The sequence below is a fragment of the Heloderma suspectum genome, chromosome 1 (genome assembly GCF_057233095.1).
Source record: "Heloderma suspectum isolate Gila_16-S chromosome 1, 16-S_ref, whole genome shotgun sequence".
Lineage (NCBI taxonomy): Eukaryota > Metazoa > Chordata > Lepidosauria > Squamata > Helodermatidae > Heloderma > Heloderma suspectum.
The window spans coordinates 403,021,577-403,036,977 of record NC_139458.1 but is presented as its reverse complement, the minus strand read 5'-3'; the positions used below and the strand labels follow the sequence as shown (position 1 = coordinate 403,036,977).

General features: G+C 42.4%; 1 protein-coding gene across 2 annotated transcripts in view; it reads right to left on the bottom strand.

Annotated features, from left to right (window-relative positions):
* Window positions 1–15,401, bottom strand: part of INTS7 (integrator complex subunit 7) — a 54,951-nt gene that overhangs the window by 9,147 nt on the left and 30,403 nt on the right. For both annotated transcript variants that reach the window (XM_084828853.1, XM_084828854.1), the window contains exons 13-18: window positions 14,870–15,076; window positions 11,197–11,391; window positions 9,645–9,748; window positions 8,066–8,134; window positions 5,176–5,308; window positions 972–1,070 (exon numbers count right to left, since the gene is read on the bottom strand). In XM_084828853.1, the coding sequence (XP_084684979.1) occupies window positions 972–1,070; window positions 5,176–5,308; window positions 8,066–8,134; window positions 9,645–9,748; window positions 11,197–11,391; window positions 14,870–15,076 (807 nt within the window). The remainder of the gene's footprint in view (window positions 1–971; window positions 1,071–5,175; window positions 5,309–8,065; window positions 8,135–9,644; window positions 9,749–11,196; window positions 11,392–14,869; window positions 15,077–15,401) is intronic.

The window sequence follows — 15,401 nt, the reverse complement described above, 5'->3', positions numbered from 1 at the left end:
TAAACAAGAGGAAACAGGCCCCTCCTAGAAGGAGGCATTAATCACTTCCCTTAATCATGCGACCAGTCCTTCCTGGGCTGAGTTAATTAGCCAGGAAGGGTGAGGACTAAATCAGTAGGTGGCAGCCTTCACCTCTCCAGACACCCTGCCCACTTCCTCAAGATCTACAGGCTGAAATAAATCCAAACCAACAGGACAAGCAATTACCAAGGTTACATCTAACTGACCTGCCCCAATACTGGAGCCCAAATCAAGGCATATCCAAGCAGCTCTATAAGCAAACCAACTCCACCTAAACACAATACTAAACTGCGAGTGTGCCCTGCTGCATGCATGGGGCCAGATACTAATTGGGATAAGTCCATGGTTACCATGGTAAACATAAAATAATGAGCCATGCCAGATTGAGCAACCTCAGCGTGAACACTGAAATCCCCCAGAACAAGAAGCTGGGATTATTTAAGACCAGTTCTGAGATCACCTGGGTAGCTCAGAAAGGGAAACTGTGGGCAGTAGAGTGGAAAGTACACCAACAGAAGCCCTATACCAGCCTTCTCCAACCTGGGGCCCTCCAGATGTGCTCGACCACATCTCCCAAAATCCCTCAGGCAGATGTACAACACATCTGGAGGATGCCATGTTGAGGAAGGCTGCCTTCTACTGCTTTGGCCACCAACCAGAACAGCATGCACTCAACATTCCCAGGCTGCTGGACGAAATATCTGATTAGTGAGATAAGAGTTCTTATGTACTGCTGCCACTCCACCTTCCAGCCCTAGCCTGCTGATCCAAAATGTGCTTCTATTTCAGGTATGAATTTTAGCTCAGGAATCTTGGCAACATTTTATTCTATGGACAATAGTAAACTGGAGTGCTGGATCAGCAATAGTCCTCCCCTACTTCCCAGGCCTGCCAGTACAGGGATTTCTCTGCATTAACTGCCCTTAGAATTCAGTGTAACTATAGCTTACCTTAATGCTAGTTGACTGTAGCTTCTGGAAGAAATACCTCTGAAATGACATGGGGACTTTCAGCAAGGCAATGACTGCACTGCATAGACAAGCTGTGTGCTGAAACAAAACAATGCCAAGCTAGATCAGAACTAATCCTTTTTATAGGACGGATAAGAAACAGCATGTATGTTGGGTATTAGCACCACAGTTGCTTGCACTTGAGAAGCCAAGACAATGTGCCATCAATATTATGGAGGAGCCTACAGCAGCCTTCCCCAACATGGTGCCCTCCAGATGTGTTGGACTACAACTCTCATCATCCCTAGCCAGCATTGCCAATGGTTGAGGAAGGCTGGCCTACAGAGATAGGGAAAAGGATTTTTTAGTTGTTTTAAAGTTCTAATTGTACACCACTTTGGCGACCCTATTTGGGCCAAAAGGCAACTTATCAATTTATACATAAATAAAAATAAAATAAAGATTCAGTTTCTTTCCTGTATCAGGGCAGGAAAAGTAGCCTCAGCAGTATCTCAGTAGCAGCTCTAAAGAAATTTGGCAGATAGCACAAAACTGCTCTTCCTCCTGGTATAGCATGTGATGAAGAATTTATGGGAAGGAAAAGTGGTGGCCAAAGCTGCCTGATTTTTAGGGTCTTCAGGCAGGTTTCCTGGAGGCCAGGGGCTGTCGGGAAGAAGAGAAGGATAACCAGACATGGTAAGCCAAGGCAAACTGGCTGAGGCGAAGGGCTTGGGAGGAACTAAGTCACAGTAGGGCATTGCTGCAAAAGAAGTCAACTTCTGAAACTCTGGTTCCAAGTCTGGTCAACAGAATAAGCTCATCTAGATACAAGGAGTTGTTCTCTACCTTGTACTTGTAGTGCAACTGGCACATGTGTTCTTGACTCAGTAACAGAAACACTGCACCACTGAGAAGTTGTAATGAAACACAACCAGCTTGAATAAATAAAGCAAAAGTAGACCAATGACAGATGGCCTCTAGGATGTTCCACGGATTAACTTTCTGCATGATGGCCATCACAGCATAAAAAGTTTATTAAGAAGCCCAGCTTCTAGCAAACTGAGGAAAACTACAAGCAGAACAGATGACTTCTGCCTGCACAATGATTTATGAGGGGATTGGAATGCTAAAGTAGGAAGTCAAGAAATCACCAGGATAACAGGCAAGCATGGCCTTGGTGTACAAAATGAAGCAGGACAAAGGCTAATAGAGTTTTGCCAAGAGAACACGCTGATCATAGCAAACACTCTTTTCCAACAGCACAAGATTCGACTCTACACATGGTCATCACCAGATGGTCAATATCGAAATCAGATTGATTATGTACTTTGCAGCCAAAGATGGAGAAGCTCCATACAGTCAGTAAAAACAAGACCTGGAGCTGACTGTGGCTCAGATCATGAGCTGCTTCTTGCAAAAGTTCAGCTTAAATTGAAGAACGTAGGGAAAACCACTAAACCATTCAGGTATGACCTCAATCATATCCCTTATGAATACACAGTGGAGGTGAGGAAAAGATTTAAGGGATTAGACCTGATAGACAGAGTGCCTGAGGAACTATAGACGGAGGTCCGTAACATTGTTCAGGAGGCAGCAACTCAATCCATCCCAAAGAAAAAGAAATGCAAGAAAGCCAAGTGGCTGTCTGATGGGGCTTTACAAGTAGCTGACGAAAGAAGGGAAGCGAAAAGCAAGGGAGAAAGGGGAAGAGATATCCAACTGAATGCAGAGTTCCAGAGAATAGCAAGGAGAGACAAGAAGGCCTTCTTAAATGAACAATGCAAAGAAATCGAGGAAAACAACAGAATGGGAAAGATTAGAGATCTTTTCAAGAAAACTGGAGCTATCAAGGGAACGTTTTGTGCAAAGACGGGCATGACAAAGGACAAAGAAGGCAGGGACCCAACAGAAACAGATGAGATTAAGAAGAGCTGGAAAGAATACACAGAAGAACTATACAGGAAAGAACGTAATGTCCCTGATAGCCATGATAGTGCGGTCACTGAACTTGAGCCGGACATCCTAGAGAGTGAAGTCAAGTGGGCCTTAGGAAGCATTAGTAACAACAAAGCTAGTGGAGATGACAGTATTCCAGCTGAGCTATTTAAAATCCTAAAAGATGATGCTGTTAAAGTGCTGCACTCAATATGCCAAAAAATTTGGAACACTCAACAGTGGCCACAAGACTGGGAAAGGTCAGTTTACATTCCAATTCCAAAGAAGGGCAATGCCAAAGAGCGTTCAAACTACCGTACAATTGCGCTCATTTCACATGCCAGCAAGGTTATGCTCAAAATCCTACAAGCTAGGCTTCAGCAGCATATGAACCGAGAACTACCGGAAGTACAAGTTGGGTTTCGAAGAGGCAGAGGAACTAAAGATCAAATCGCCAACATTCGCTGGATTATGGAGAAAGCAAGAGAATTCCAGAAAAACGTCTATTTCTGCTTCATTGACTATGCTAAAGCCTTTGATTGTGTGGATCACAACAAACTGTGGCAAATTCTTAAAGACATGGGAGTACCAGACCACCTTACCTGTCTCCTGAGAAACCTGTACGAGGGCCAAGAAGCAACAGTAAAAACCAGACACGGAACAACCGATTGGTTCAAAATTGGGAAAGGACTACGACAAGGCTGTATATTGTCGCCCTGCTTATTTAATTTATATGCAGAGTACATCATGAGAAACGCCGGGTTGGATGAATCATAGGTTCGAATCAAGATTGCCGGGAGAATTATCAACAATCTCAGAAACGCAGACGATACCACCCTAATGGCAGAAAGCGAAGAGGATCTAAAGAGCCTCTTGTTGAGGGTGAAAGCGGAGAGTGCAAAAGCTGGTTTGAAACTCAACATTAAAAAAACGAAGATCATGGCATATGGCCCCATCACTTCCTGGCATATAGAAGGGGAAGAAATGGAAGCAGTGACTGATTTTATTTTCTTGGGCTCCAAGATCACCGCAGACGGTGACTGTAGCCATGAAATTAAAAGACACTTGCTCCTTGGGAGGAAAGCTATGGCAAACCTAGACAGCATACTAAGAAGCAGAGACATCACCTTGCCGACAAAGATTTGTATAATCAAAGCTATGATTTTCCCAGTAGCAACGTATGGCTGTGAGAGCTGGACTATAAGGACGGCTGAGCACCGAAGAATTGATGCCTTCGAACTGTGGTGCTGGAGAAGACTCTTACGAGTCCCCTGTACTGCAAGGAGGTCCAATCAGTCAATCCTAAAGGAAATCAACCCTGAGTGCTCATTGGAAGGACAGATACTGAAGCTGAAGCTCAAATATTTTGGCCACCTAATGCGAAGAGAAAACTCCCTGGAAAAGACCCTGATGCTGGGAAAGATTGAAGGCAAAAAAGGAGAAGGGGACAGTAGAGGATGAGATGGCTAGATAGCATCACTGATGCAATGAATATGAATTTGAGCACACTCCGGGAAAGAGCGGAGGAGAGGAAGGTCTAGCGTGCTATGGTCCGTGGGGTCATGAAGAGTTGGACACAACTTAACGACTGAACAACAACAACGCCAATAAAAGCTTAACCTCTGTATTTCCAATTAAAAATCTCTTCATCTGTTACATACAGATATATGCAGAAAAGCCTGTACTGCTTTTGAGTTTGAGGCTTTCTATTCTCCAGCCTAGGGCCCAAGCTAAAATGTTATATATGAGAAATATGCTAGTTCTTATACTTATACTTAATTATACTTAGTTTAGACTCCTTACGAAGGAGTTATACTTCGTTTAGACTGCTTACAAAGGAAAAAAAAAATCTTTTTCTATTTTGCAACTTTTTTAAGCATCTTGGTGTGTGTGTTTTAGTTTAGCATGACTACTTCTGGATTACACCTAAATAAATATTCAGAATTGATAGTGTTGCTCCCTACATTCTTACAGCTTCAGCTATTGAATTACAGATGCATCCTGAGATTTTGATTTGTCACTTCTATCTTTACCATCTAAAGATGCCACTACTATAAAATTGGCATGTGAGAGTCATTAAAAATGATGCACTCTCAGGACAAAATGAATCTTTAACTTTTTCTTTATGTTAGAAACTCATTTCCTTCTGTCTCTATGTTAGAAAGTTACCTGAGACCAATAAACAACCTAGAGATTCAATTGTTTGTTTCTTGACTCAAGGAAAAACCAGTATTTTAGACGTCTCTATGACAGGGTAGCTATTACTTGCCATGTAAGATACGGGTGCATATTTTCTGTTCAACGATTCTACTTCCTCCAACACATGACTGAACACAGACATCATTCTCCTTTCATATTCGCTTGTGACATGTGCCACTCCGGCAGAGCCATATTCCTGAAAGCTACAAAAGAAATTAAAGTCTAGTGATGCCCAATATGCATCTTCTCTAACCTTCCTTCAGAGCCTTGTGTATTTTTACACACTGCTTTGGGCCTCCCAATTAGAAGGGAAGGCACGATAAAGTACTACTACTAATATTTATATAAAATTAACAATTTATGGGAACACAGTATCTCAAGTTATCAGTGCAACCTGTTCTAAAGCTGCTTCTGTCTTCTTCAGTACTGTAGCCTTCGCTCCCCAAACATCTTTATAATCACTTTGTATTTTACACTTAATCTGAAATCTCCAGTTCCCTTAATATCTCCTTACAGATCTTCTTTTCTTAAACTTCTCTGAGCACATCAGAGAATTATGTAACTCTCAGATAACCTTTGGTCTGTTTTAGGGTTATGCAAGGTTTGTTTAACCCTCACATAACGCATGCTCACCAGGTTGGCACGACACAACAACCCCTGAGCAGGGGTTGCATATTCAACCTCAACATGGGTTAAATTACCCATGATGAACCACAGCGTGCCATCTGAACCTGGTCACTATGGTTAGTCTAACTATGGTTTGGGTAACAAGCCAACTTCAAGCCATGGTTTATGAAGTTGGCTTATTTTCCTACACCATAGTTAAGATTAATCAGATTTGGGACTGGACATAATACACTGCAGTTAATTGAAAAATGGAACTGAAAGCTTCCCATCACCTCTTTGCAGCCACACTGGGAAAGAGGGGAGGGGAAAGCACAAAAGTCCAAGGTTTGTACACATAACACTAAACCATGTGTTTAGCATTACATTCAAATTAGGCCGCTGTTTTAGAACACTTGCACAGCCTATATGGATTGAGATATACTAGGCATAGGTTACCTGCGAGGCTCCATTTTGAGAATCTCATGTTGAAGTGAGCCATTACCACTTCTGATCAGTGTTACAATTTCTAGTCTCAAAGGATCTGATCCAACTTCTGTTGTATAAACAGAAATCAGAGAGTTCCCAAAGGGAGATCTAAGCAGGCTTACATCGTTAACTTTGTCCCTATGGTAATTTCATCCCAGTCAATGGTATTGCACCAGAGATTAGTTATCTTGTTAATTTAGGGGACCTCAAGAGCTAAGGAGGAAAACAGAGACTATTCAGGAGAGCCCAATGGTGCATGCGTGCGTGCGTGCATGAGAGAGAGAGAGAGAGAGAATGAATGAAATGCAGGGTGGAATTTTATGCACACTTATTTGGAACTTAGTTCCATTGACATTGTTAGGGCTTACACCCAAGTTTATTTAGGAGGAAGTATTTATACTTACCTCTTTTTTTCCATACTTCAACAAGAGCATATGGTAGCTCTTCTCAAACCACTTTCCAGGGAATCTCAGGTTTCTAGAAAGTTTATCAGAGGCTCCTCAGTGAGAAGATCAGTAATAGCAGAGAAACTCTCCTGGAAGATGGGTTGCCCACTACTACTGATCATTCTACTGCAGTGTGGTGCAGAAGAGTATGTGGTATGTTCTAGTGGTGTGGTCCAAGTTAACATGGGTTGATGGTGAGACCCAGAAGGGCCAAATCAGTAAACTCAATATGTGCTCTAAAACATGCCCCAGAACCCTCTGTAATATTCAGGGGTTCCCTGGTAGACATGCGGCAGTATCTCAGCAGATGTCAATTTGAAAAGCATTCCCTGAAGGGAGAAAGTTTGAAGAGCAGAAGCCTATGGCACCTCAGATTTGCACAGGTGCAATATTCACACTGCCCTCATTTAGAGAAAAACCAAAAGGCATTTTAAAAGTTAAGACTGCCAATCATGAAGACAATACAAAGTGTAGTTTAACCATCATTACCTGAATCTGCACTTTTCTAAGTCTTTCTACTGCTCCCAACCAAGTTCATTTAGCCCAGTCATCAATACACTTTAAAGGAATTGGGACTCCCTTCAAGGGACTTCAAAACTTCTGCATTTTGTTGTTGTGATGACTATTTGTATAAACAAGGATCTGCGGAATTTCACAGTATTACTCTTTCATGTTGCAATGTTATGTCTTTCATCTATGCTGCAAGTTCATGCATGTAACTACCACCATGGTATAGTGTCAACATTTTGTGTTCACATTTATACACCACCTTTTTGATTAAAACAAAGTGTTCGATAATATGAAGTTACTGTCAAATTAAGAAAAACTAAAAAGAACTATAGGGCAGTATCCAAATCTGAAACTAGCACGAACATAAAATTGTTGCGATAGCATAAGGGACCTGTAGCGCAATAGCATTAGCTGGAGGAACAGGTTTTCTGGGAAATTGTGTCACATCAGCTAATGCTATTAACATTGCATTAGAGGTCCCTCACACTAGTGCAACGTAATTTATGTTAGTGCTAAAGTTCTATTGGACACTGCCCATACTGTTTAACTTTAATTGTGAAGCAGAGGAAAAAATTAAAAAAAATGTAAGAGAACAATCAATATGGCAAAAAAGAACAATTTAAACCTTTGGAATGACAGCATGCAGTACCACAGCTAAATTAACATGCCCCATTTAGCCTTCATTTACAACTGAAGTTACAGATGAATAAATAAACCAAAGGGCAATAGGAATGGACTCTACCATATAGTCAAAAGAGTGCGTAACTTTGCACAACCTTTATTTCACAGCACTACTAACTACATAAACTACTGCCGGATTTTTTTTCACAGTCATTTTTTAAAATTTCAATGGCCATTAGTGAAAAGGTTGGGTGATAAAGTGTGAAGAAAATAAGGCTGCATCATGCTTACCTTGCAGATTCAGGATCCAAGATCAGGGCTTCGATTGCATGTGATATCAGTAAGCAACTCTGCTGTTGTCTGATATAATGTTAAAGGTGTACAAATGAAAGATGCAAAATCTATGTTGTATTATATGGTACATAAAAATGATAGTCATGAGTTATTACAAACAGCCTGGCCTTCATCAATGAGGAGATAACGCAAAATGGGGTTCAAGCTGCTGGATCCTACAGACTGCTTCACACATATATCCAGGCTGCAATGCAGACAAACGAACCTGGGAGAACTTCAGGTTATGTACTCCCCCACCCACCCTCCTTTCCTTCTCTAGTGTGGTTGTGAGAAGGAGACAGGTAGAATCTGCTTCCTGGCTGAAGCTAATCGCAGTCTGTCATTACATCAGAAACTATGATTTCAATAAGCCATAATTGAAATTAACACCAGTTTGCCCCAGTTCAGATGTCATGACAAGCAGTGGTTAGTTTAACCATGAAGAGGATGCTTCTAATCTCCATGCAATTTTGCTGGAGAGAGGGGAGTGGGGAGCACGTGAGCCCAAGGCTCGCCCACGCTCATTTGCACAGTGCTAAACTACTATCTGAACAGGGCCATTATATGGTAGCAGACACCCTGACTACCATGTGTACACGTGGCAGGGAGCTGTAGTCCATACCAGGCCTCCTTACTTATGTGCTTGAATAACATACTTGATGGCAAATGTGCACTTGTTACACATGCATGATATGTGGGAAATGAATCTCCCTGGAGTCTGATAAATAGTCTGAGCTGACATTTGCCTCTTGTAACTGTGCAACAAAACATGAAAAGAGGAGGACAGTTTCTCTTAAAGACAGAAAGGGTCTGAATGGACAGTTCAGGGTATGTGGCCTAGCAACATTGGCTACAGCCCAATTCAGACATATGTGCAAACAAGGGAGATCTACACAGAGCTGGAGCTTCATTTGCAGTAATAATTCCCATTGCCAAAGAAACAAGTTGCTCCAAAAGGAGGGCAGTGGAGCAAATGAGCCTCTTAAATAGCAGAGTGGGAGGATACTGGGCAGATTCCTGTTCCCATGCCTTTACAGATCCAACCACCCCTGCCGCCAGCAAAATCAAACATGCAATCCTCCAGACGCTATCTAAACAAGGATGCAATTTTACATCAAGTCCTGTTTAGTGGTAGAATGCAAGTGATGGGTGTAATGGATTTTTGGTTCAATCCCTTACATATTCAGCTGGAAAAAAAGAAAAAGATCCTGGATAACAGGACTGGGAAAGACCTCTACCCGAGAATGTGGAAAGCCATTGCTAATGGATGGACAATATTGGGTGGACTTTACTGAGCTAGACGGAACACTTATCTGGCTTGGTATGAAAGGCATATCCTTAGCAGTGAATTCTGTCTAACGAACTGCAATACTGTTTGGTATTGCCATTAAAAACAAACTGATACGCTGAAATCATAAGAAAGCTATGTTTGCCCTATAGATTTTGTATCTCCTAAGCTCCCATAATAAATCTTTGGGCTGAAGGCATATGCCTTCAGGAAAAATAACCAGGCCTTGTGCTTTAAACAGCAGGATACAACTCCACATTCCTAAGGGTTGCTGAATCTGCATCAAAAGATGATTGATAGAGATCTCCATATCTGGCAGCTAGGTTCCTGAATTCTTCCATGGAGAGTTTCATCTGCCACAGCAAAGGGAGAAACAAAAACAAATCATTGCTCATGGTTGAGTGTACACTATGCAAACGGAACCAAACTGAGATGGTTACAGTTTTCTGGGATATCCTCATCCTTATGCTCACCATCCTTGATTGTTTGTGAAAAGTTGAGTGAAAAGGCCAAATACATCACAGCAGCCCTGCACTGAGCCCTCCCAGCTTTAAGACAACTAGAAAGGCTCTGTGCCAGAGAGACCCACCCACCATGGCAATCCCGATATCAGGATTCACTCCTTAACTCCACCCTGCCTTAGAATGCAGCCTCACCTCAAGCCACGTGAGCTTCCCTACTTATGGGCTTCTTCCTGCATCCTTTCTACATGGAAGCAGCATGAGGTTCTTGGCAGGCTGGCCACAATCTAGCTCATTGCTTGCAAGTCAAACTTGTCAGCTCTCTCTTAGGTTACTTTTGCCTTGCTCTGACCTGTTGAAAGGCACCTTTGCCTTCACCCTTGCTTGGTCTGCTTTCCTCTTCCCAGCCTGTTTGTCTTAAGCCTTTTTTTCCCACTACACCATCCATGTTTTGCCATACTTCCCTGACACCCCCTCCAACAATCCTCCAATCTGAGTTTAGGTTAGTATCCATTTGGAGCAGGGCCTCTTCTACTGTGGAATACTCTTCTGCACATGGATTTATCCTGGGTTTTAGAAGGCAGATGAAAACTATTCTGCTCTGCTAAAGTTTAGGAATCTGACGGTTGAAGCCTTTTTTAAAAAAATGCTGCTTTTTGGGGTATCTTTTGTATTTTGTTAATCCACTTCAATTTCTTACATGTTTTATTAATTTTTAAAGTGTCTTTTATGGTAACTTCAGTGGTTCCTTGGGTGCTGAAATGTGAGATATTTGTTTAAAAGGCCACTTTTCAGTAAAATTTTAAAGTGGCAAACACCATTTTAAGAGTCAACACACTTTAAAATCAAGGAATAAAACATAAACCAAATCACAAAACATCATGGAATAACTGTGTTTACCGACAGCCAAAGGCATGCTAAGAGAAGAAAGTCTTAATGGTGCTTCCAGAGGGCAGGGGGTGGGAGAAAAGGTAAGTACTTTTGGGAATATTCCAAATCTGTGGGGCTACAACTGAAAAGGTCATGCTTCTTATGGAGGCCATTCTAGCTTCCATATAAAGTGAATCCTTCCACAAGGCCTCATTAAGCAGATTTTGTGTCCAGGGATGAGTGAGATCCTAAACAAGAAAAATCTAAACAATAAAAACAAACATATGTACAGAAGGCCTGTACTGTGCCAGCAGTCCATTGCAATAGGAGCTTCATCCTGAAATGATAGGCTGTACAGTTGCTACTGGTCACTTATTTTGATCAGAGATCTTATGGTCCTCATCTCATCACATTGATCTAAGCAAAAATGTAAGTGCTCAACAACAACTGGGGCAAATGAGAGCACTTGCCTGGTTAGAAATGCGTCCACAACGCTGGAGGTCACTGCCTGAAGCCATAGCAATTGTCGTGGCAATGGCAGGTGGGGGACTAGTCTTCAGGCTATTACAGGTGCAGATGAGCTGAGAGAAAGCCTGAAGAAGGTCGATCCGGAGTTTGACAAACCCGCACTGAAAGCTCAAAGGGTTAAGTGGTGTGCTGGCGGCCTGAGGAAAATCAACAACACAGAAGCAAAAATGGGGAAGTTGATAAGCTGGGTCAAAAGCAAACATACTACTAAATCAACTGCCTTTTAATCGTTCAGAAATCATTTCCCTAGAATGAAAAGAGGAATTTGCTTAGATAGTGTAAGATTATTTATTAAACCTTAGCAGAACGTGACTTTGCAACTGGACTTGTGGACAGACAGTAGCTCATGTCTATCTTTTGGTTGTTGTTGCAGTTGCGGGGGGTGGGGAGCATTTTATACCATTTAGATTCGGGAAAAAAACCAAAGATTGTTTGGATGCTCCCTTTTTGAGACTTTCAGAATGCTTTGACCTGCTTCCCCAAACACACACATGCAGCACTATCCATGCTGAGATTTGGCAGAGAAGTGGCACGTGCACCCTCAGTAGACATTCCCCTACAGTGTGTCTGGGTGGATTGGTGCTCCAACTGTAGACACCCCAAAGCAGTGCAGTTAGAACTTCCAAGTTGTTCTTGATGCAGAGGCAAAGCAAAATTTCCTGCCTTCATAGGAGGCTGATTGGAAGAAAGCTTGGCCAAAGCTGCCAAACAACACTGAATTATTTCATTAAATTTCTTACAGAGTGCTAGCGCTTCTCTCAAGACACATTGGCGTACACCAATGGACATTTTGGGAATGCCAGTGGTATGGATACTAAACAGGTCTCCTTTTCGGACAAGGACTGTGAAGTAAGAGTTGTTGTGTCCAAAAAGCTCACAAGATACCCGCTGTCCTTGTCCACGGTCTTTCTTGTTTATGTAAATTCATCAGAGCTAGATTAACCATTGTGCTCAGTGCTCAACAGAGTTGGGTTCCCTACTACAATTTTTAGCGGTTTACAAGACTATCTTGCTCTCTGCACTAGGCATCTTCAAGAATTTCTTGAAACTCAAAACAGTGTGTCCATTGCCGCACCTCAAGCAAAGGGAGCAGCAGCTGTGTTTTCCAGTGCTGTAAAAATTAAGAAACCAGCAGCCAGGGGAGCATAAGGTTTCAAGGGCAGAGGGAGGGCAGGATATGGCAGAATGACATGTTCTGTATTTGTCCCACCTTTGTGAAGGATGTCAAAAGATATTAGGGGACCATAATATAGTTAAGCATAGGAACTCATAATCCTTAATCCAATTGTAGAATTCTCCAGAGTACTCAAATTAAAGGGGGGGGGGCAGGAAGAGAGGGAGAGAAGGCACAAGGAGAACATTTGTAAAGGACGCAACTTGTATGCCTTCTGCAGCAGCAGCATTTTCTCAATGAACATCTTCGCCATAGCTGTGCTGATGCTGATAACCAAGCTAATAACAAAAAAGCTCTGTAATTTCCATATCCACTCAAAAGGGCAGAGCCAAAGACAAAGAAACAACCAAATCAGTATTAGCCCCGCCAGACAAACAAATTACATGGCCACCTTTTAAAAGCTTCATAAAAAAATGATTACTAGGTTAATAAAAGGCTCAACCTAGGGCACATACAAAAGCAAAAGCAACATTTCCTCATACTGTGATTCTTCTATTTAAATTGGCACTATTTTTGTCACGTTGAGCAATTAAATACATTTTATGCTCTATATAAACCAGGCACTATTTTATTTCTGCTTGCCTGAGCTGACAAATTGCCTTGTTCTGAAACACTTTCACTCACACTGTAAAACACAAGACGGCAGCAATTCAACAGAACTGACGAGTTAAATAAGCCATGTACCTATGTCCTCTTCTTCCCACTTCACCAAGTGACTAGCTTTGAAGACACAAGTTGTATATCCTGCAAGTTTTGAGATCAAGTATGGGCAACCTGTCTTACCAATACATGGATCTCGCCCCCAAAGGCATTTTTCTGCAGGCTCTACCTGAGGAGAAATAAGTGATTTCTAGCTCTTGTGCCTTCAGAGATACATTTGAAATACGTGATGGCAATGCTATATTTATTACATTTGTATTTCACCTAAGCCCCAGGAAACTCAGGACACAGTATATAGGGTTATCCCATTTTAACCTCACAACAAGCCTGTGAGGCAGATAAGCAGAGATCAGGCCAAGGTAGCCTCTGAGTTCCAGGAATGAGTAGGGATTTCAACCCAGGTCCCCACTCCAGTGTTTTAACCACTACACCACACTGGCTCATGATTCACATCTTGAGTGAAACTTTAGGAATAAAGGAGTTGCAAAAGCCCAAATGCATTACTTTCCCCCATCTCATCCTCCCTAAACCTGTTTCAAAATTAAGTGGCAGACTCAGCATTTCTCAAATCTGCCATTAACTAGGCCACAATAAATGTATGACATGGTAACTGCAACACATCCATAAGATGAAGCTTAACTCCCACTGTATTAAATGCCAGTGATATGCAAACTGTGTTACCTATGTAACCAAAACCTAAATTAGTTGCAAGTCCTCATGCCATGCAATATTTCCCATGCAACAGTACCAGTTAACTCTCTTGTTGAAAAGTTTCAAGAATGCGGAACACAGTCCCACTCCAATGAATGCAATATTTGATTAAATAAAGTAAGCAAGAGAAAGAGGAAATACTTCATTTCACAGAACTTTGGCACTTGGCTGATTGAACAATAGTAATCTTGGCTGCAAATTGAGCAAAGTCTGCCTCCTCCACACTAATTCCCAGGGAAAAGTTCATGCAGCCATCCAAGCAACGAATGAGGTCTTCATACATACTCTCTCAAACAGCAGTAGTTTATAGCTGAAATTAGTGTTGGATTAAGCTACCAAAGTTATTGCTGGAGTAAATCTCTTCACTTCTGCATTGACCACACTAGTGAAGGCCACCCCATTGGGTTAGAGTACAAAAGTGAACAACTTCACCGCTGAAGTTATGAACGGAGTAAACTATGATTGTTTTGAGACAGTATATCTGTTAGGGTTCAGCCCTGCCTGACCTGGAACCTGGGGTCTCCTCGAAAGAAGAGCAGGGGAAGCAGGGCCCCCCAACGGACCCCTCCACTGCCAGCAATCTTGAGAAGCCTTTGAACTATGCCACAGGACCAGAGGTTTCCACACTGGTTGCCTGGCTGGCTCTTTGACAAGCCTCATCAGCCTCAGCTCTCATTACCCCCACAGGGCCACAGAACCAGAGGAGATCGTGTGTCCGCAGGAACTTCAGGGGTGCTAATGAAGTGGCCAGCTAGGTGCACAGGGGTCTACTTGGGAGGAGGGCAAAACTCATGTAAGCACCAGCCTAGATCAGGGCCTGGCAGGCAGTCAGAAAGGGGTGGGGCCTCTTTATAAGCTATCAGCCAGAGGTGAATCATTGCTGAAACAACAGTTCCCTTGAAGCTCCAAGTTCCAGCACACAGTGGAAACAGACAGGGCGTGAACACACCATTGCTTTTTTGAAAGCCTTTGAGAGTCTACCTAAAAACAGAACAAGTGAAAGGACAACTGCTTTAACCTACAGATCTGCAATGAGCAAGAAGAAGGGAAAAAAAGGAATTTACACTGACCGTTAAGGATGCTATTCCTCTGTGGTAAGATTTTAGTGACTCAGCAATGCAAGAAAGTGCTGAGCTATAATCATCCTCTTGCAGTCCTGTTAGGCACTGCTCTGCATGGGAGAACTCCTTCAAACTGTTTAGCCAGAAGTAGAAGTGTTCTGAAGCCACCTGAGTCAGCAAGCTTTGATAGAGTTCTCTCGCCATGCCATGGTTACCCTGCGGAGGGCAACAGGAGACACACAGTCAAAGAAAGAGCACAACGATATCGGCACTTCAGTAAATGAGACAACAGAAACTGAGACATATCCGAAATAAAGTTAATGCTTAAAAAAAAAAAAAGCAGTGTTGGAATTTATAACTTGAATATATCCATGGATCGGGCATTTGAACCTTGCTGGGAATCTTCCCTTCCCCACTGAAATGGTGCCCCTGCTCAGGACATAAGCTCCCATCAACAATCAGCCTTCCCTAACCTGGTGTTCATCAGATGTATTGAATCACAACTCCCATCATCTCCCATGAGCATGGCCAAACTGGAGGG